Source organism: Chanodichthys erythropterus, chromosome 16, assembly GCF_024489055.1.
Source record: "Chanodichthys erythropterus isolate Z2021 chromosome 16, ASM2448905v1, whole genome shotgun sequence".
Taxonomy (NCBI): domain Eukaryota; kingdom Metazoa; phylum Chordata; class Actinopteri; order Cypriniformes; family Xenocyprididae; genus Chanodichthys; species Chanodichthys erythropterus.
Genome location: NC_090236.1, coordinates 20987056 through 21008733, shown reverse-complemented (window position 1 = coordinate 21008733; position 21678 = coordinate 20987056). Strand labels below are relative to the sequence as shown.

At 39.0% G+C, this 21678-nt stretch overlaps 1 protein-coding gene across 2 annotated transcripts in view; it reads left to right on the top strand.

The window, feature by feature from the left end:
- The window catches only part of kmt2cb (lysine (K)-specific methyltransferase 2Cb), a 124769-nt gene that overhangs the window by 87773 nt on the left and 15318 nt on the right, over positions 1-21678 (top strand). For both annotated transcript variants that reach the window (XM_067363962.1, XM_067363961.1), the window contains exons 29-48: positions 889-936; positions 2009-2146; positions 2231-2263; positions 2351-2500; positions 3857-4001; positions 4200-4432; positions 4703-4776; positions 5396-5599; positions 6400-8262; positions 8384-8700; positions 8813-10497; positions 12833-12944; positions 13057-13123; positions 13375-13438; positions 13654-13886; positions 15192-16763; positions 16850-17041; positions 18356-18523; positions 18696-18837; positions 19142-19283. In XM_067363962.1, coding sequence (XP_067220063.1) covers positions 889-936; positions 2009-2146; positions 2231-2263; positions 2351-2500; positions 3857-4001; positions 4200-4432; positions 4703-4776; positions 5396-5599; positions 6400-8262; positions 8384-8700; positions 8813-10497; positions 12833-12944; positions 13057-13123; positions 13375-13438; positions 13654-13886; positions 15192-16763; positions 16850-17041; positions 18356-18523; positions 18696-18837; positions 19142-19283 — 7582 coding nt within the window. The remainder of the gene's footprint in view (positions 1-888; positions 937-2008; positions 2147-2230; positions 2264-2350; positions 2501-3856; positions 4002-4199; positions 4433-4702; positions 4777-5395; positions 5600-6399; positions 8263-8383; positions 8701-8812; positions 10498-12832; positions 12945-13056; positions 13124-13374; positions 13439-13653; positions 13887-15191; positions 16764-16849; positions 17042-18355; positions 18524-18695; positions 18838-19141; positions 19284-21678) is intronic.

Sequence of the window (21678 nt, the reverse complement as noted above, 5' to 3'; positions counted from 1 at the left end):
GTCAATGTTGAGAATCTGTTTTGAAACAGGAACTTCTTAAGTTCATAAGGTTCTCATAATCTTAAAAACCCTGTAATACAAAGCCATGTGTTTAGATGACAGATATAAAGTATGAATGTTCATATAAAACTTTTAATTTTTAGGGTTGTCAAATGTAGCACGTTAGTACATGCAATCTATTTAGCAAGGTTAATTCATTTTGATGTTGTTAACACGTTAACACATAACTCTTTAAATTTGTTCTGTGCAATTTCTAAAATAAAATCAACAAATGTTCAGAGCTGAGGCGTAGTACCAACGTCTCCCTTTCTCACACGCATACATAAAGGTCCCTAGCGCAGTATGCATTTTTTTTGGTAAATTGAGAAAGACTTGCATATAATTTATTTACAAATCAAACCCAGATGGGGTGTCATTTGCATTCTTTGCATGGTGAAACTTTATTATCATAAACAAGGGAAACGCTCTCATTCATAGAAAAGTTAAATTGAACAGGCAAAAACAACTGTACACGTCCAGGATTGTGTTATTTTGTACATTTTGTTATTCCATTATTATCTGTTCATATTTTATTTTGAGTTCAGTGTGGTTTGAGAAATATAGAATATATTATGTGTGACTCTACTCCAGTGTAATATGGTGTACAGTCAGATGTCCATCATAGCAAAATAAACTTTTCTTAAAAATAATACATAAGTAGTTTAATATCTAAGTAGTTAAGAGATGATCTTGATTGTCCTTTCATTTTGTAAATTTTCTTGGCATTTTCATATTTCATTCTTAGCTCATTTTATTTTACAATGTATGTATGAATCATCTGCAGAATATTTCTTTCTTTCTCTCTCCACTGTGCTGATCCCTCATTGTGTTTGGTTTGGGTCCTTGTAGGTCTTGATTTTTGCCCTTTCCAAGTTGAGTACTCTCCTTCACCATTTGGTAAGAGCTCATCGTCATGTTTTTTGGTTATTTCCTCTTTCTTTTGTTCTCTCACACCCTTTTGCTTGGCTTTTATTGGCACATTTCTGTTACTTTTTGATTGTTGACACTTATCTCACAATGTTTACTGAACCTGAATCCAACCATTATGCATCTTGTAGTCTATTAAGTCTATTTCACTAAGTAAAACATCCCATAACAGACTCCTATCAGAATCTAACTGATTAAGAAAGATGCAGCAATGCAGTGCTGGATGCTTCGCTTATACCGGCACAGTACTGAGATGTTCTAGAGACAGGCATTTCAGAAAACTGAAGGCATTGATGAATGGCCTTCCTCCCATGAGCGACAGTCAGGGCCTCTATATGAATGGATAAATGAAGAATAGGTGCACTGAGTTCCACAGAGTCCTTGGTTTGATGAAAAGGAACCAACCCAGTAATTTGTGAAAGATGTTGAGCTATCATCCCTGCTGTAAAAACAGCCTTGCAGGACGAGGCGGTCTGACCTCCCTCAGAGCCCACAGTTATATTTCTATTTGAATTATTTGCAGCACTAAGTTGTTTATTCAGTTTTGTCTATGTCAGATATGACATCAGACAAAACTGAACACAACCTTGTTCAGTTTTGATTATTAGTTTTAGTTCAGTGTTCACCTAAAAATGAAAGTTCTGTCATCACTTTCCCTCACTTACTGTCATTAGTATAACCTTCTTAATGCGAGCATAAAAGATATTCTGAAGAATGTTTAAGTTGTTTTTGTTTTTAAAATGAAAGTCAATGGGGTCCAAAATAACAATGGACCCTACTGAGACACTATATATATATCACATGTATACACACACACACACACATATATATATATATATATATATATATATATATATATATATATATTCACAGATTTGGAACAACATGAGGGTAAGTAAATTAACCTTTTTATTTTGCGTTAAACTATTCTCAATTTCCATGACAAACCCAATTTCAGGACATCAGGATCCACTGGTATGTTTAGTTTGTTAAGATGGAAGTAACAATATTTGTGTGCTTTTCTGTTTATGTGTTTATATAGGTCTGGACGTTGCTCCTTTAACAGAAGACGCATCTGTCTCATCTCAAGCTCATCTAGGCCGAACTCACCCACGTCAGGTGCCTGAGGAGCCACTGGATGGCATCCTCAGCCCTGAACTGGACAAGATGGTCACTGATGGTCTGTATATAACAAACGTACGCATTGTTTAATAGTAATATTTGTCCCTGACAAATGTAAACACTGAATCTTTCTGCCATACAGAATCAATACTCAGCAGACTCTACAAAATACCAGGTAGGTTATGTACTTCGTGAACATTGAACATTGCCAGTGAACATAGCAATTCATTATGTTGTTAATAATAAACCTGTTTCCTTGCAGAGCTTGGTGGGAAGGATGTGGAGGATCTCTTCACAGCTGTCCTGAGCCCCAGCACCAGCCAACCTCCTCAGATGCCTCAACAAATTCAGGGAACTCAAACCCTGCATGGTCCCCCAGGCCCTGGTTTACATCCCTCCCAACCCAACTCAGGTTTGTTGTAGGAAATTAATGACTGTTATGATTGAGTGATATGGTTGAGACTCTGATTTAGTTGTTGTCTTTTGACAGTAATGCTTGTCTATGTAATTTAAAGGTGATGTGTGTCATATTTTCCATATTAAAGCATTCCCATGCTGATTTGAATATGCACAGACAACTATAAGTGTGGCATTCATGGTCCCTATTATATACCTGGCACAATGCGGTGCCAGGCGCGACGCAAGTGTTTTTTGCTAGTTTCAGTTCGACGCATTTATCAATTTAAGGTCCTGCGCCACGTTGTTCAAATAGCAAATGCATTTGTGCGTCCATGGGCGTGCTGGTCTGAAAACAAGTTCAGGTGTATTGTTGGCGCATTGCTATTTTGAGGCCATGGCGCAAGCGCAACTGGCTTTTAAAGGGAATGGCACACGAGACTATATTTCACGTTACGCCCAAAATACACCCATGACTCATTAAGAGAATAGGGACAACCCTTTTAGACCATGCGCCTGGTGCGCAGACCATTTTTCCCATTGTTAAACTAGCAAAAGTGGATTCGGACATGCACTTGCATCATAGACCTTTTGCTTTAGACCATGCGCTTAGATTGTTAAAATAGGGCCCCAGAAGTTGACTTCCAAAAGAGTGTGAACACATGCGACACTTGATTATTTGAGCATCCCCACCAGGGGAGCATTTCCCAAGCATTGTTAGCTAACTGGACTTACACATATCATGCTCTTGAGCAAAATAAGCAAGCACACATGCTGTACAATCTATATGGTTCATTCCATATAAATACAAATTACATTTTACATCTTTTAGTTTGTCAAGAGAATGAAAGCATCGTTTTTGAAGAGTGATGTAATAGGGAACCTGTGAATAATTCAAACATTTGGAAACAACAGACAATTTACAGCAATAATCTGACAATAATTCGATCTTGAATGGATTAACTATCAGAAATTTTTACTCAAAGCAAAGCCGACATTGCCCAACACAGCCAATATAGGCTTACAGTGGTTTGAGTTTGGGTCTGGACTTTCTGTTTTGACAACGACAGACGGAGACTGTTCAAGAAACCTCTTTGATAACAGTTATTATTTTTGTAATTTGGTGGGGATGGTAGTGACGCAAAAATCACACATTTCACCTTTATCAGCATATTCTGGGTTTTGTATCAGCTCAGTTGATGGTTTCTATGGCATTTTGACTCATCCCTCAAGTGCATTACCATTTTACAAACAAAGGTTTTTCTGTAGTTTTTCATTCTCAGGTGAACCAAACTGACACATTACGTTGTGATAAATCTTTAAGACCAGGCATTGCACTGTTGGTTAGCTGTATTGTTATGTTTTTGTACAGGAATGTCTTCACGAATGCCAGTGATGAATGGTTTGATGGAACCCAAACAGCAGTTTTCACAGTCCCCAATTGGTCCTGGAACAGGGCCAGATATGGCTCGAAATATCCCCCCAATGCAGCGCATGCCTTTCTCAGACAATCTTAGGTCAGCCATGAGTATATCTGTTTCAGACATATGCACACCCACACATATCTAAATTGTAGTATTGATAAAACAAGGAAAGGTCTTTTCTTGTTCAGTAGGTAAAAATATTGTGGAATAATAAATAATAAAAAAAATATTGTGGAATAAAAATAATAAAATCAGCATTTCTAGATGATATTTATTATATCTACTGTGCAGGGACAGGAAATTCAATTTGATAGCGCAGGAGACTGCTGGTCCGTGGTCCGCTACAGGGTCAGCTTCTGCATCTGCTCCAGCCGCTGCCTCGGAAGTGGAGGGAGACTCCATGTCCACTGCACAGAAAAGCACTCTGAAGTGGGAGAAAGAGGAAACACTCGGAGAACTTGCCACTGTTGCACCCGTCCTGTACACTAATGTCAACTTCCCAAACCTCAAGGAGGAATATCCAGGTCTGCAAAGAGACTTTAAAGTTATCTGTCAAATATAGATTTGAAAATCAATAACTACTACAGTAATAATCAATACTGTACTACTGTAATCGATAACTACTTACTAAATAGTATGTAATCTGCATATTAAATATATAAAGCAATTAAGAAAGTAAATAAGATCTATATTGATTTACATGTTGACCTTAAATGACACTATCTCTTCTTCTTAATAACTCTCATTGTTATTCTTCTAATAGAAACTTTTATTTTGATGTTATAACCTTACAGACTGGTCAACACGAGTAAAACAAATTGCAAAACTGTGGAGAAAAGCAAGTTCACAGGACCGGGCTCCATATGTAGTAAGTTGCACAGTATCAGTTGTAATACATAGAGGACATCATCATCATCATCACCATCATCACATTATTATGCTTTGACAAAAATAACTTTATAGTTCAGAAGAACAGTAAAATGCCTCTCTCATCAGCTATTAAGGGCCTACAAAATGTTGATAGAAATTTCTGGATCAATTACAGAAAAGAGCAGCATATATTGTGTTTTTGTATTTTGGGAAGCTGGTCAGCATATGCAGTTTCATGGTTTGAATGCTGGTATGCTGGCTTGTCGACTAGCCTTACCTGATCAATTTTGCTGGTTAATAACACAGCTATGCTGGTCTACCTGCTAGACAGCATAAACCAGCTTGGAATTTATTTCAGCAGGGTATAGGGACTCAAAGTCAAAAGAATAAATTGGGTCCAAGGAGCTTATTACAGTCTGAGAGATAAATAAATTTCAGGATTAAAGGGAACATTACCTTGACATGAAGGAGTACCACTTAAAATAATAAAAAAAAAAAAAAAAACCTTTTAGACAATTAATCTAAAAACCATGTAATTTTAGCAAATGTATGTAACCTTTGAATTTCAATGGTCTTTCTTTGATATCAAACCTGCTTGACTTCCCCACCATTTACAGCAAAAGGCCAGGGATAACAGGGCAGCCCTTCGCATTAACAAAGTCCAAATGTCCAACGAGACCATTAAGCGGCAGCCGACCCAGCCCCAGCAGCCTTTAGAAGTGTTTGATCCTGCTATTCCTCCACTGGACCCAGAATTATTGTTCAAAGATCCACTGAAGCACAAGGAATCAGAACATGAACAAGAATGGAAGTTTAGACAGGTAAGTTTAATATATTTGTTTGTAAAAGTGCTAAATGACAGTTTGTAAACTGTCATCTCAACAAACTAAACATACCACTGGACCCTGATGTCCTGAAATTGGGTTTGTCATGGTAGATCTTCAAAAATTGAAGAAATTGTTTACCCCAAAATAAAAATGTTAATTTACTCACCTTAATGTTGTTCCAAATCTGCATAACTGTTTCTTTTGTGGACCACAAAAAATATATATATATTTTTTGAACTGTAACAAATTTGTCACCGCTGCATTTTGAGCTACAGTTTTTAATGTTGTTGACATTTTTGCAGAAGCAACCTTAAAAATAAACCCTATTTAAGCATTTACTTTACTAAAATGTTTACTCTACTAATGTTTACTTCAGAGGAAAGAAAAGAATATGATTTTTTTTTAATCTAATTTTCTTCAAGCATAAATTCACATATTCACACACCTCAGAATTTCAAATTAATTACATCTGTGTTCTCTTTTGCCAAGAAGTAATTAAACTGATCAAATGACATAAAATATAGATTAGGGATGCTCAATTTTACCTTTATTATCTTGTTTTCATAATTGTTGGAAGCCAAAATCAAAATTGAAAATCAATTTTGATTAATTACACAGCCCTAATATAGATGCAGAGTTTTTTTTTTAATTCTAAAATGAAGACTTTTACCTAATTACTATTCTATGAATTTGACTATAATTATGATGCATTGTGTATTTTAAATAAATCATAAATTGTACTTATTCTTACTATTTAATCATTAGAATATATATATTTTCGCTTATTGTTGCAGCAAATGAGACAGAAAAGTAAGCAGCAAGCAAAGATAGAAGCTACACAGAAACTTGAGCAGGTGAAGAATGAACAACTTCAACAGCAGCAGCAGCAACTCCCATCGATCAGCCAATCTGATCTTGAATCTTCCGGTAGCCTTAAGAGTCCTGTCTCTGTGCATTCTAACAATGGGAACATGTCTCCTAAGCAGCCCAGTTCAAAGAATGGGGTCTCAAAGTCACAGCTGCCTGGCACGCCTACATCATGTTCCCCTGATGATGTATTTTTGCGCCCTCACCCTCCACCCCCATCTTCGGGATCTCAGCCTCAATCACCTCAGATGTTCTCCCCAAGCTCCTCTGGCTCCAGACCATCCTCACCCTGGGATCCCTACACCAAAATGGTTGGCACACCCAGACCACCACCAGCTGGGCAGGGAACTCCACGCCGTAACTCGGAATCAGGGAAATCTCCCAGGGGTCTTTCAGAGCCAATTGGCTCTCCAACAGCCATATGTAATGACCCCTATGCCAAGCCCCCAGACACACCAAGGCCAACAGTAGCTACAGATCCTTTTCTCAAGCCTATGTGCCCTCCTAGAGCAAGTCAAACTTTGGAAGGAAGACATCTTATTGGCTCCCCAGGCCATGATCCATTCTCTAGGGTGTCTGTGAGAAAGGAAGCCTACCAGAGGATGCCTCAAGGCAGGATGATACTCTCAGACCCTTATGCTCGTCCTTTACTCACTCCTATCCCAGGCAGCAATGAATCAGGGTCCGTCCAGGTCTTTAAAACCCCTATGCCACCTCCTCAGGCTCAGGAACAATATGCAGCTATGCATGCACGGAGAGCAAGTGGGGATCCCTTTGAAAGATCAATGATGCCGCCTCGTTCCTCTGAGGGATTCTCCCAGAATCAACAGAATGATCCTTATGCACAGCCTCCACTCACTCCACGTCCTGCTGTAAGTGATGGCTATGCAAATCAGAGAGTTTCACGGCAGCCCCAAACCCTCCCATTTCCTCAGCCTGGGCCAATGGCACGCCAGCCTCCCTGTAATCCATATGCTCGAGCCCCCTCTACCCCTCGGCCAGACTATTCTCAGTGTGATCCCTATGGAACCCAACCTGTTACACCAAGACCTTCAAGTGACCCTTTTGCTCAGTCTCCATTTTCTAACCCCTACTCTAGAATGCCAGGCACACCTAGACCACATGACCCTGAACCCTACACTCAGCAGCCTGCATCTCGCCATCCAGTCATGATGAATCAACCCTCTCAGCAGCAGACTCAAAACCGCATAATGTCCCCTATGTCAATGGACCCTTACGCACAACCCCCTGGGACCCCACGCTCAGGGATGGCAGACCGGTTCCCCAAGTCTCCAAGTCACCAAAGGGCTCCTGATCCTTTCTGTCAACCTCCTGGACTGCCACGCCCGGTAGGGCCCGATCCTCATTCACAGTCATTGGGAAGGTCCCAGCTATTACCTAATGATCCCTGTGCACATCTCTCACAAACACCTCACCCTGGAGGTGTTGGGCAGGGATTGGGACCTGGGCCCATGTCCAATCAAGATCCATTCTCCCCTCCTCAAGTGTTGATGCAAGACACTTTTGCCAGTCCAACAAAACATGGACCTCAGGCCCTCAAACATCTAGGTATGACAGATGATACCGGATCTCAGCAACTATCCAGTCGACCTAATCAGACTCCAATCCATGACCCCTTTGAGCAGGCCCCCATAATTCCACATTCTCAGTGTGGAGAAAATAAGGAGCAACAAGGATTAGTACAGAATATCAGTTCCCACACCATGGGGCAGCCCAGCACTGAAGCTCAAACAGTACCTCTTGCTGAAGCTGAGGAAAGACTCAGACAGGTGTTGTTTTAATTTATTGCTACTCTATTTAAGATGTTTTTTTTTAATGAGGTTCATAATATCAGTTACAATATATAATTTTTAAAACACCAATTAACACATACTGTTAATTTGTTCACAGCGTCAGCGTATTCGAGAGCTGATCCTCAAACAGCAACAGCAGAAAAGTGCCATACGTCAAGACAAGGGTGTACAGGAACATCCTCTGACCATGCCTCCAGGAACCCCTCAACACTGGAGTCAGGAGTCTACAGGCCAAAAGAATGAAATTTTTAATCGCCCACCACCACCATATCCTGGTCCAGGAGCTGTAAGAGCCCCTCAGAGATTCCATGGACCATATCCAGGGGATCAGCAGGGGCATTTCCCTGAAAGCCAGTTTCCTAGACCACAGTTTCCTGGGGATGCTGACTCAAATATAAGGCAGCTAGGGCCAAGGTGGGTGAATTTACATACTACCAAACTTGTAGCACTTTGTATTAATTTAAGGAACTAAAGGTTTTTGTTTTTTTTTTAAGCAAAAATGGTAATATTCTCTTGTTGATTTTAGGATGCCCCTCACTTCCAGTGTCCAGGGTCCTATGGGAGCTCCAAGACCTCATCAGATGCAGGACTCAATAATTGAAGCTCATCCACAGATGAGAAGATCCATGTCTATGGACTTGGGAAAATCAATAGGTGGCAGCCCTTTAGGAAACCCACATTTGCCACCTCGTGGCATGCACATGCAACAGCATAACATTATGGGACCTTTCATAGAACTGAGACACAGAGCACCAGATAACAGACTGCGGCTTCCCTTTGGACCACCTGTTATGCAGGGAAATCGAATGGAATCGCCCTCACACCAACGACCCCCAGGTTTCTTGGGTGGCCAAGAAATGGGATTCCCCTTCAATCAGGTTCCAAAGACAATGGACACAACAATGAATCAGTCTCAGGTAGCAGTTACACAGATGCAGGCATCTTTGAGCTTGGGGAATTTACAGCAGGCCAATATTCCGCTGAGAGCTGGACATCCACAAATCCCCCTGACAAGGTCTATTAGCCAACCTGCTCCCAGTGAGACACTCAGTGCTCCCCTACTCACAAATATTGCTGCTACATCTGCTGTACAAAGTGATGAGGTCCCTTTATCCTCAAATGAAGTACCTGAGGAAAAAATTGATACTGACGAATCTGCTGTGAAGGACCTTGAAGATGTTGAGGTGAAGGACCTTGTTGATGCTGATTTAGAGAACCTAAATCTTGACCCGGACGATGGAAAGGACTTGGATCTTGAAACAAATGACCTGCATCTAGATGACTTTTTAACATCTGGGAAATTTGATATTATTGCTTATGCTGATGCTGATTTAGATCTTAGTGAGGACCTGGATCTCAGTGATCCTATGGAAGACCACACTGAGACGTCTGATGTCCAAAAAACCAAAGCTGAAAAAAAGACGGAAAGTTTTGATGACGCATCCGCATCATCATCATGTTCTACATCAGCGGTGAGGGACGTGGTAGACAAAACTGCTCAGTCTCAAGGTCACGTCAGTAAAGATGTTCCTCAAGATCAGGTTTTGGTTTCCTTGAAAATAGAGGATAGCAAAAATGGAATAAAAGATTGCCTGTCCCAAGACACCTCTTGTAAGAATCAGATAAATGATAATGCTGCCATTAATCAAGCTGGCTTTGAAAGTGATATTGATGCCAGTTTACAGGTTCCAAAGACTGGAATTCACCCTGATGCTACTCCTGTGCTTTCAAGTATGCTGGTCAATGTACAACCAGAAAGTGAATCACTAAAGCAGGAACACTGTGGGCAGTCAGCGGCACAGAGCAACCCTTCAAATCAGGAAGCTACAATGTCACTCAGTAGTTCTATGCTGGGGCAAGGAAACTTCTCTGTGCAGGGGATGGATACTGACCTCAGTATTGACCAATCGTTGGTGTCTTCTCATGGTGAAAGTGCTTTAGAAATCCCAGGCTCCATTCAGGAACAGCAACAAAGCCATATTTTTGGTATGGATCAAAAGGATGCTGTACTCTCAGGGGAACAACACAGTATTCTTACACAACAGGCAATGTTGTCACAGCAAGGCCATCAGAACAGACCACTGCTTCTGGAGGAGCAGCCACTTCTTCTCCAAGACCTCCTGGATCAGGAAAGACAGGAGCAACAGCAGCAGAAGCAAATGCAAGCTATGATAAGACAACGTTCCAGTGACTCATTCTTTCCCAACATAGGTAAGGTTTACCTAATATAAAAATATGTAATTTTGTTACACAGTTTGGAAAAATATGGAAAATTTACAGGTCTGGAAAAGTATGGAAAAAAGAAAACAGCAAATTTTTACTTGCCCTGCCAAAATTTTTACTGGCCCCACCTCAAAATAGTAATAAATAAATGCATTAAAATAGTTATTGTTTTCATTGTGTTTGACTTATGCAATTTTAATAAAGGTTATGACACCAAATTTCAGATACCAGTGACATTTTACAATTCTCGATTATAATTTTGATACCACAGCAAAAACTACTAGCCTAACTAATATATCTTAGATATTGTTAAAGACAAGTAAACAGCCAGTAATAAAATAAGAACAAATAATAGCAATAGCACAAATAAATACAATAGAAAAAAACATACAAAGAAAACAAACGGTGCTTTTCAGGTATAAGTTAAGTTATTCTCATATATCAGTGAGTATTTATTTTTTCTGTCTTTTATTTTTTGATTAACATTAAAAACACTGACAGCAGCCAGAAAACGAATGCATGGATCAAATATAGAGTAAAACACATGCGTTTTATTTCTCAACCGTTAAGTTCACTTAAGACATAACCGACAGTGTTTTATAGGATACTCGCCAAGACACGCAGTTTTAGTCAACATAATTTTGTCTGAATTTGTCCATTCAGGTGCAAGGAGACATGAAAGAGAGCTCAATTCAGTAGGGGTGTGACGAGATTTCTCGTCAAGGCGAAAAGCAGTCTTGTGATAATGTGAGGGTGAAATTAGAAAGAATATGCTACCACAACATTTACATTATGCCTCCACTGTCATTTTGCTTTTTATAGAAATAAAAAAAACATTTAATTCAGTTGGATAATGGTCGCTGCCGCTTCCTAGAGTATGCGCGATCGCGAAAGTGAAAGTAAACGTGAGCGCGTATTCAAGCGCGATTTCATTAACAAAGATTAATAAATACTGTAGAAAAGATATTGCTCATTGTTGATGTTGGTTAATACATTGTTTATAAATGAGACCTCATTGTAAAGTTTTACCATTTTTATTTATATTCTTTTTATTTCTATGATCAATTTGTGGAAAGGTTTTCAGCTAGGAGGTCAAAAGTTGTAGAAGCTCATAAATCATGTACAGTAAGGTCTGAAGAGACTTGTATGAAATTATACAGGAGAGAAGCCAGTCAGTTGAGTTTGTGGCAAAATGTTTTACAACGTTTGAATATTGTTGTCTTTTACTGCATATGATAATTCATACTCCGAACTGAAATGACATTAATTACAAGATGATTAGTTAAAACATTTCAAATACACCTGCGGATTATTTTTCTAATCATCTTTGAGGATTTCTTAAAAAATAGTGTATAAAAAATCTCGTCTCGTTCTCGTGAACTCAATCTCGTGTCTCTTCTCATCTCGTGAGCTACCCATCTAGTCACACCCCTACAATTCAGTATTCACATGCTGTCTGAGAAGTGATTTTCTGAGTGTGTGCTTCGAATGTGTGTGCACAAAACTTCTTAAACATCACGCGAGTACCAAATTGAGTTCTCTTTCCCGTCTTCTTGTGCTTTAATATTTCAACTGGCAAGGCATAAAAACGTGCAAATAATAAACTTTCGTGACGATGCAGCACTGTCAACTGTGCAGAGCGTCGTTCATGTTGGCCCCGGACCATCGGGCAGTCCTTATTGTCGAGCTCCGCCAATTGTCAAAATAGACAGAATGAATTCAAGGTGCGCATTTTAATTACGCAGAACTGTTTTTCTTTACCATAAGCGAGTCTCCTTTGAACTTCACTAAATGAATGTGTCCCATTCAAACCAGCAACAGATAAAGGAGTGAACTTTCATCTAAATCAGACTATACTCTGCTGTTTGGTGATCGTGCAACATCAAACCACATTTACAGAAAAAATATTTACAGTGCTGTATGAAACACTTATGTTATATATGGTCTGAAAAAATCTACAGAGAGGTTTGGAAGTTTGAGTCTGGAAAAGTATGGAATTTTTAAAAATGTCTAGGATCCCTGTTATCATGAAAGTCTATGGGATTGTCCCATAAACTTGGATATGATTGTAACACTTTTTTGCCTGTTTTTACAAACTGAGGTCTAAAATTATTGTCTGTGGTGATCAGTAACATGCTACAGATACATATATTTAACCCAGACTAATAATTTAAAATGCATTTTTCTGCAGATTTTTATCACAACCTAAATAATTTATATGTGTACTTTATATTTTTTAAAAAACATATTTGTGCAATATACTAGACAATGCATGGGACTTTAATTTACTTAAATGTGCATACTTTTCCAATGATTTATTCAGATTTTGATGCTATCACTGACCCCATAATGAAGGCAAAGATGGTTGCATTGAAAGGAATCAATAAAATGATGGTTCAGAACAACATGGGAATGACTTCAATGGTTATGAACAAGTGAGTTAATAGTCTTGTTTGTTTGTCTGAAATATTAAGTTTATTTCAGTGTATTTGAGCATGTGTACTAATTGCTCTTCCATTATTCCTCTCTTCACAAAATCACAATTAGTGTCCAGACAGGGCAGGCCCTACCTGGTCCTGATGGAGGTATAGCTCCAATGCAGTTGACTGCACAGGTGAGACGCTTTGCAGATTTCTCAGTAAGCGCACTTGGAATCTGAGCCTGATTCAGCAGATTTCAGTCAAATTAGAATGGCCAGTCTACACATCCCCCACCCCTTGTGTGTTTGTTTATTAAATATTTTGATTTTCCTTTAGCCACAAATAAAAGTGAATTAGACAGAATGACTTCCTTAGTCAATGCATAACAGGTCTGCAGATGAGGTCCACAGTGATTGTGTAATTTTGTTGTAAATCTTATATTTAGGATGGCAAACTTGCTCCTCACATGGCACGACCCAATCCCCCAAATTTTGGAACAGGATTTGCCCGTAAGTTTTTAATAATTATTGATATCATTATACAGTCCATGTCGTTTCTCTTCCAGTTTTAAGGAAAACATTTTGAATATGAAGATATGTATAATGTGTAATGTAATACCAGATGAAGCACTGAACTGAACATATTTAAATGTTATTTTACCTTTAATTACAGAAATGTATTCTTTATGCCAGTAATTAATAATTCCAACCTTTCCCCCATCAAGATGACACACAGAAGGTTCAGTATGAGGACTGGCTCAGGGAAACTCAGCAGCTGCTTCAGATGCAGCAGAAGTTTTTGGAAGAGCAGATTGGGGCCCACAGAAAGTCAAAAAAGGCCCTGTCAGCCAAGCAGAGAACTGCAAAGAAAGCAGGACGGGAGTTTCCTGAAGAAGATGCGGAGCAGCTGAAACATGTGACAGAGCAGCAGGGGGTGGTGCAGAAACAGCTGGAACAGGTAAAGCACACACATAATATCAATCATTCATAAGCTGCTTTGTTTACAGATAATGTCTATGGTCTCTCTTTCTGAAAACTTAAACCGATTAAAACAGTTTATAATACAATCCTGAAAAGCTTTATGACAGTATTGAAAAATAAATTTAAATGACATATCATTTCATGATTGTCCTTTAACAGAGAACAGTTTACTTTGTTGTTTTATTTAAGGCCCATTCACAACAAGAGCGATGTCTATAAATATAACTATAATGATAACTATATTAGCTCCACACTAATGCATGATAACCTGCAACTTTAAATGCTCAAGCTCTTTAAAGTCAGGTGGATTCTGATTAGCTGTCAATGTTTTATCGATTATCGTTTGTATTGGGAAGAAAAAAATCTGATTCCAACGATATTGTTCCTCTGTGTCATTTTTGTTGTGGTTCAGTTGTGGTTTGGACTTCCATTTTATCATAGAATTAGAATGATTATTAAAACTTTATAGTTATATAGTTCTATATTGTTATAGTTATTGCCCAGGACTTTAATCATCTTACCCTTCAGTAGTTTTTCCGAATGTTTTAATAGTGAATTCAAATTCCTTGAATCCTTAAATATTTGTATGACTGTTTCTTTTTGTAATAGTCAAATAAAGTTTAAAATTTTAATTAAGTAAGATTTTTGCAGTAATCAAGGACAGAACACGTTTCAAAAAATGAAAATCATTTAAATTTGTGGTTCAGCTATGGTCTGTACAATTTGAAAAAGTAATATGAAAAAAACATTTTCTGATGTAAGAAATACTGTTGCATTTACAATTAATGAATTTCTAATGAAGAGTAGTAGTATTATTTCTAACATATGGTTGTTTACTTTGACATTATATTACTTCAGATGTCATGTGATTATCTAAAAGCAATACTTTATATCATATATTGTTTCAAGGATTCTTGGTAACACTTTAATATAGGGAAAACATATTCACTATTAACTATGACTTTTCCCTCAACAAACTCCTTATTTACTGCTTATTAATAGTTAGTAAGTTAGTTGTAAAGCTTAGGTATTGGGTAGGATTAAGAATGTCATGCAGAATAATGCATTAATATGTGCTTAATAAGTACTAATAAACAGCCAATATTCTAGTAATATGCATGCTAATAAGCAACTAATTAAAGACCCTAAAATAAAGTGTTACCGGATTCCTTGTGACATTTTCTTTTAAGATCAAGGACATGTTGGAATGAATGGGAAAAGTGCATGTTGTTGTAAATGTTTCAGTCCGATTTATGATGATTTTTTTCTGTGCTTTTTCTAGATCCGCAAGCAGCAGAAGGAACATGCAGAGCTGATAGAGGAGTACAGAGTTAAACAGCAGCAACAGGGTGGAATGCAGCCCCCATTGATGCCTGGAATGCCACCAATGCAGCCTCATGCTGGCATGATGCCAGTTGGGCCCCCCATGAACCAACCTATGATGGGTCCCATGATGCCCATTCGGCTTCACCCTGGACAACCAGATGCAGCTAATGTGTCCAACACAGCAGGCTGGCACCCTGGTGCACCTGTTCCCAGTGGAGGACCTCAAATGCCAGGAATAATGCCCGCTCAAGCAGTCCAGGCACAGCCTCCACAGCCAACAGTGGCTAGGCCCAGTCAGGGGCAGGCAGGTGGCGAGTCTCCTCATGTGAATTTCGATGATACCAACCCATTTAGTGAAGGTTTCCAGGAGCGTGAGCGCAAGGAGAGACTACGGGAGCAGCAGGAGAGGCAAAGAGTTCAGCTCATGAAGGAGGTGGAAAGGCAGCGTGTGAAACACTGCATGGAGCAACAGCAGGTTCCTAACTGCCAAGATGGTACCATGAGGGCCCTGTCCCAGATGCCTTTTTACAACCAGGACCTACCGCAGGACTTCATGCAGCCACCCAGAATGCAGCAGCAGATGCAAGGGCCACCATTTCCACAGCAACAAGGCATGCAACCAGGGTTCGTTGGAGGACCGTCCAGACCAATGATGGGTAATGGTCCATTCCCTCAGGAAATGGGACCAGGATTTGTTTCTGAGAACCTGGCGCCCCATGGACCAAACTTTGTCCAGGCACAAGCTAGACCTCAGAGATATCCTGGGCCAAATATGATGCCTCAAAATCCATCTCAAGGGCATCCATTTCCAATGGAAGGACCCACACCCTTGCCTCCAAACTTTCCAGGTCCCGGTCCATCACTTATTCAGCTGTACTCCAACATCATCCCGGAGGAGAAGGGCAAGAAGAAAAGGAACCGCAAGAAGAAGAAAGATGATGATTGTGAGTCACTGAGAGCTCCTTCTACACCTCACTCTGACCTGACAGCCCCATTAACGCCCTGCGTGTCAGATACCTCATCCACACCAACAAGGAACCCAATGGTCTTCGGCGACCATGAGTTCTGCGAGACGTCCCAACCTGGATCATCTACACCAGGCTCCATGAGCAGCCAGCCGCACTCTGAGCTAGAGCGCCAGCTCTCTGAAGGCAGCTGTGGTGGAGGGCCAGAGATGGCCATGAGCCATCAAGAGATGCATGACAGGATCCTCTCCAACATCAAACTGGAGAAGGTGGAGTCGAGTGATTGCCATGGACATAAGGGAATGGAGATGGAAATAGGAATAGGCATGGTCAAGGTCGAAGGAGAGAGGGAAGGAATGATGTCTCATCCTGCGAGTCAAAGTCCAGCCAATAGCTTGAAAGGAGAAGCTGGGAATGAACTCCTCAAACACCTTCTAAAGAATAAGAGGACTCCACCTCCTGCACTGCCCCACCAGAGGTCTGAAGACAGTCTGAGGTCGGAGGAAGAGGGATCCACAGACAGCAAGGCATTTCTGCGACAGAGCTCCATGGATAGCACTGGGGTGAGTGATTAAGGATGCATCATTTTCTTTTCAAAACTTGGGTATTTTTGAACTCGTCTTGACTGTCATTTTTCCTTTCCCTACAGACATTCTCAGATTCAAACCACCATGATTTCCCTGGACCATTACTTCCAGAGGACAAGAAGAAACAGCGGAACAAGAGGGCACCCAAGAGCGGAGACAGACCCGCCCCCCGCTGTAAAAAGAGGAAGAAAGAAGAGGATGAGAGTCAAGCAGTGTATTCCTCTACTGAGCCAGTAATGACCCAGTTAAAACAGGTAAGATCCAAAATCCTTTATCTTTTCAGTCTAGGTGAGTCACATATACTTCCATGACCCTGTCAACTGTCTCAAATATCCCCTCATCAATACTAAACCAGAAATGTGTTACTTTTTATTCATTTTTATACTGGTTATCATTTAACATTATTAGCAATATTAATAAAGTGAACACTGTTTTTCAAAGGCTGCATTTATTTGAGCATACATACAGTAATATTGAAATATTGTTCTAATGTTCTAATACTGTTTTCTCTTATAACATTTTTTTAAATAAATTTTTATGTATTCTTGTGATGGCTGAATTTTCATCAGCCAGTCTTCAGCGTCACATGATCCTTTGGAAATCATTCTTGTAAGCTGATTTGATGCTCAAGAAACATTTCTTCTTATTATCAATGTTGAAAACAGTTGTGCTGATTAATATTTTTTGTGGAAACCATGATTTTTTTCAGGCTTCTTCGATGAATAGTAAATTTAAAAGAACTGCACCTCTTTGATACAGAAATATTTTGTAACATTATAAATGTCTTTACTGTCACTTGTTCAATTTAATGCATCCTTGCTGAATAAAAGTATTAATTTCTTTCAGAAAAAAAAAAAATGTTTGCGCGTGCGTGTACTTGAAAGTCTATATTCTAAAGGGTAATTTTATATTCTAATCTAAATTAATATTATTTTAAGGATGTATAGATTTTTATTGTGGGGGGGGGACTAAATACTAATTAAAAAGTTATTTTTGGAGCAACTTAAACTGAAACATTTTATGTGCAGTGGTCTGATATATATGTGTAGGTCATTGCCATTTTGTCATGCAGTTTTAGATTGAGTTTTGAAAATAAAGATTTCTCTAAGTCATTTGTAGGCATGACATTTATTAGGAATTTAATGATTTTTCTTTTCTTTTAAAGGAATCTGTATGTTTATTCAGCAAGAACACATTAAATTGTTTAAAACTGACAGTAAAGACATTTACACTGTTATAAAAGATTTTTATTTCAAATAATTGCTGTTCTTTTAAACTTTATATTCATCAAGAACAAAAAAGTATATTTCCACAAAAATATCAAGCTTTTTTTTTTAAATTGATAATCAGAAATGTTTATTGAAAATATCTTGAAATATAAAATATACTTTGATCAAATATTTCATCTTTTATTATAATAAATGCTCATCACATAAGAAGTTGTCAAGTTTCTGACGGGTTTCTTCCACATTTACATAGGACCTCAGGAGCACTGGTTTCTCTCTTCTAACGCTTTTCTAAGCATGACCTTTCTAATTTCCCATGTGTCGCTCACTGTTTCATTGCAGCAGCAGCTCTCTCTCTTGCCCCTAATGGAGCCTCTCGTGGGGGTGAACTTTGCCCATTTCATGCCCTATGGGGGCGGACAGCTGGATGGAGAGAGCCGTCTCTCGGGCACATTTGGAAGCGCCTCATTGGATGGTGTCTCAGACTATTACTCCCAACTGATTTACAAGGTAATTAAGAATAGCTAATAAAATACTCCATGACTGTTCATTTGCTACTGAAGCATCAAGTGATCACTTTTATTACTTACATCAATTTTTGTGATATCAGCAGTAAACTTCACTTATTAGTTTTTATATATGAGATATGCAGATGGTGACTCATATTTTTATCTCTCCACAGCAGAATAACCTGAGCAACCCACCTACCCCTCCTGCCTCCTTGCCCCCGACCCCTCCACCAGTGGCGCGGCAAAAGTTGCTCAATGGCTTTGCCACAACAGAAGAGCTTGTCAGCAAAGGTGGCGTCATTGCTGGGCATGATGGTGAGTGGCTGAATTTGGTATTGATAGTGAACATTTTGACTAGTTCATTTGGCCAATGAACTGTATACTCTTGACTAGAGATAATAGGTTTTTAATGATTAATCACATATTATACTTATTGGTTTTTGGTCAATATTGTGTCAGTCTACCAAAAATTGCTGCCATTTAGAAATGTAGCAGTTTATATCAATAGCCCAAAACAAAGATAAATTTAGATCACAAAACATAATATTTCTAATGCACAATGGGTGCTTATAGAAATGCACCATTGACGCTGGTTATTGTTTTGTTTTTTTCACAACAGTCACCAAAGGGCTGCTTTCTCGGCCGTTGCACTTTAAGGCTGAGGAGGAGCTGCTGGCTCGAGCTCTGGCTCAAGGGCCCAAAACTGTGAATGTGCCGGCATCTCTACCCACCCCGCCTCATAACAACCAGGAAGAGCTCAGGTCAGTACACGAATACCGAGAACTGAGATTACACTTCCCACTGAAGTTTTAATGCTTCTGTTATGTCAAAGTTTGACCTTCAAATGTAGGTATTTTAAGTAACAAAATAGAGTTATAATTGTTTTAAGTAACAGAATATTGTCTAGCACACGGTCACCAACCTTTTTAAGCCCAAGATCCCTGACCTCAACCTTTTTGAAAGGCAAGATCTACTTGATAGAAAAAGACAGCCCAGATTGTATTTAATATTTTTTTAGTGGCCAATGTAAATTCTGATTTATTTATTTATTTATTTATTTTTACAAGCAAATTGGCCGATTCTGATACTGGTTGCAGATATTCATTATTAATATTATTATAATAAACAAAAATACATAGCCATTTCAAATTGGGAACCACTGCTTTTTAATCACAATCCAAACAAAGATGCTACGCATGCTGCATGAGCAGTTGTTTTATATTAATTAGATTTAATTTCAAGATTTAAAGCAAAAACAGAACAGTCTGACTTTATCTTTGTGAAATTATAAATGCTACACACACAAAAAAGCATGAAACAAAAACAGCAGGCTGAATGGGACGTAAATTCAACAGCAGGTGGCGCTTACAGAGCAGCAGTGCTACAGTGTTTCCTTGGTTACCGCTGTAAACAAAGCTTAAATGCGCTAATAATTAGCTACTTTATTCTGAGGTAAGAGGAAAATAAAATGCCATTGCCATCGAAATCTTTCTGAAGCATCATAAACAGTGAGCTGATCTGCCTGCTACAGAATTTTCTCCTCTTCGCGTCCGTCTTCAGCATCTCTGGCCATTTTTTTTTACTGGCCATTCGTCTCGTCTCTGTTAACGGCCATTTACAGACTCAGACATGATGTGGGCTATTTACCTTTATCTGTCTGTCCCAGTAGCTCCCAAAAATAACATAAAATAAATACAAAAATACAGTACAAAGACTGGAGAAATGTAATGTATTTTTGTACTCATATTTCTGTTATTTTCGCAAGCTACTGGAACAGTGCTAAAGTTCGACGGGTTGGCGACCACTGGTCTAGCAGATATAAAAATGATTAGGGAGACTAGAGTAATGGCTGCTTTCCCATCACAGAAATAAATTACATTTTAAAATATAATAAAAAAGAAAACAGTTATTTTGAATTGTAATAATATCTCACAATATTACTGTTTTACTGTATTTTTTATCAAATAAATGCAGCCTTGGTGAACATAAGATACTTTATTTTTTATATATTTAAAAATCTTTTATATTTACACTACATCTAATCATTTAGAAGACACTTTTGCCCAAAGCGACTTACAAATGAGAACAATAAAAGCAGTTAAACCAACAAAAGAGCAAAAATATGTAAGTTCTGTGACAAGTCCGAGTTAGTCTAACACAGTACACAGTTTCAAAAGTTTTTTTTTTTTAATAAATAGAAAAAAAATAGAATAGAAATTCAGTGTTAGTATTAATGGGACAAGTGTTGTCAAAAAAAAAGATGCTGTTTCTTAAAAATAGCTAAAGACTCAGCTGCTCATGTTGAGTTAGGCAGGTCATTCAACCAGCAGGGAACAGTCAAGGTAAAGGTCCTTGAAAGTGACTTTTGTGCCTTGAAAGTGATTTTGTGCCTCTTTGTGCCACCACAAGGCACCATTCACTTTCAGAACGCAAGCTTCTGGAGGGGACATAAATCTGAAGTAGTGAATTTAGTTATAGGAGTGCAAAACCAGTGGTTGTTCTGTAGGCAGACATTAATGCCTTGAATTTGATGCGAGTGACTATTGGCTACCAGTGCAAACTGATGAAGAGAGGTATGACCTGAACTCTCTTTGGCTCATTGAAGACCACTCTCGCTGCCACATTTTGGATCACTTGCAGAGGTTTGCATGCCGAAAGGCCTGCCAAGAGAGCATTACAATAGTCCAGTCTGGATAGAACAATTGTTTGGACAAGGAGTCGTGTTGCATGCGCTGATAGGAAGGGCCTGATTTTCCTAATGTTCTCTCAGGCAAATCTGCAGGACCGGGCAGTTCTAGCAATGTGGTCTGTGAAGTTTAGCTGATCATCAATCACAACTCCAAGGTTCCTGGCTGTCCTGGAAGGAGTTGTGGTGTATAAGCCTAGCTGAATGAAGAAGTTGTGATGAAATGATTGGTTGGTCAAAACCACAAGCAGTTCTGTCTTGGCAAGGTTGAGTTAAAGGAGATGGTCCTTCATCCAGGAGGAAATGTCTGTCAGGCAGGCTGAGATGTGAGCAGCTACTGTCAGATCATCTAGCTGGAATGAGATGTGTGTCATCAGCATAGCAGTGATAGGATAAGCCATGTTTCTGAATCAGATGGAGAAGAGAATTGGTCCCAGCACTGAGCCCTGAGGCACCTCAGTAACAAGATG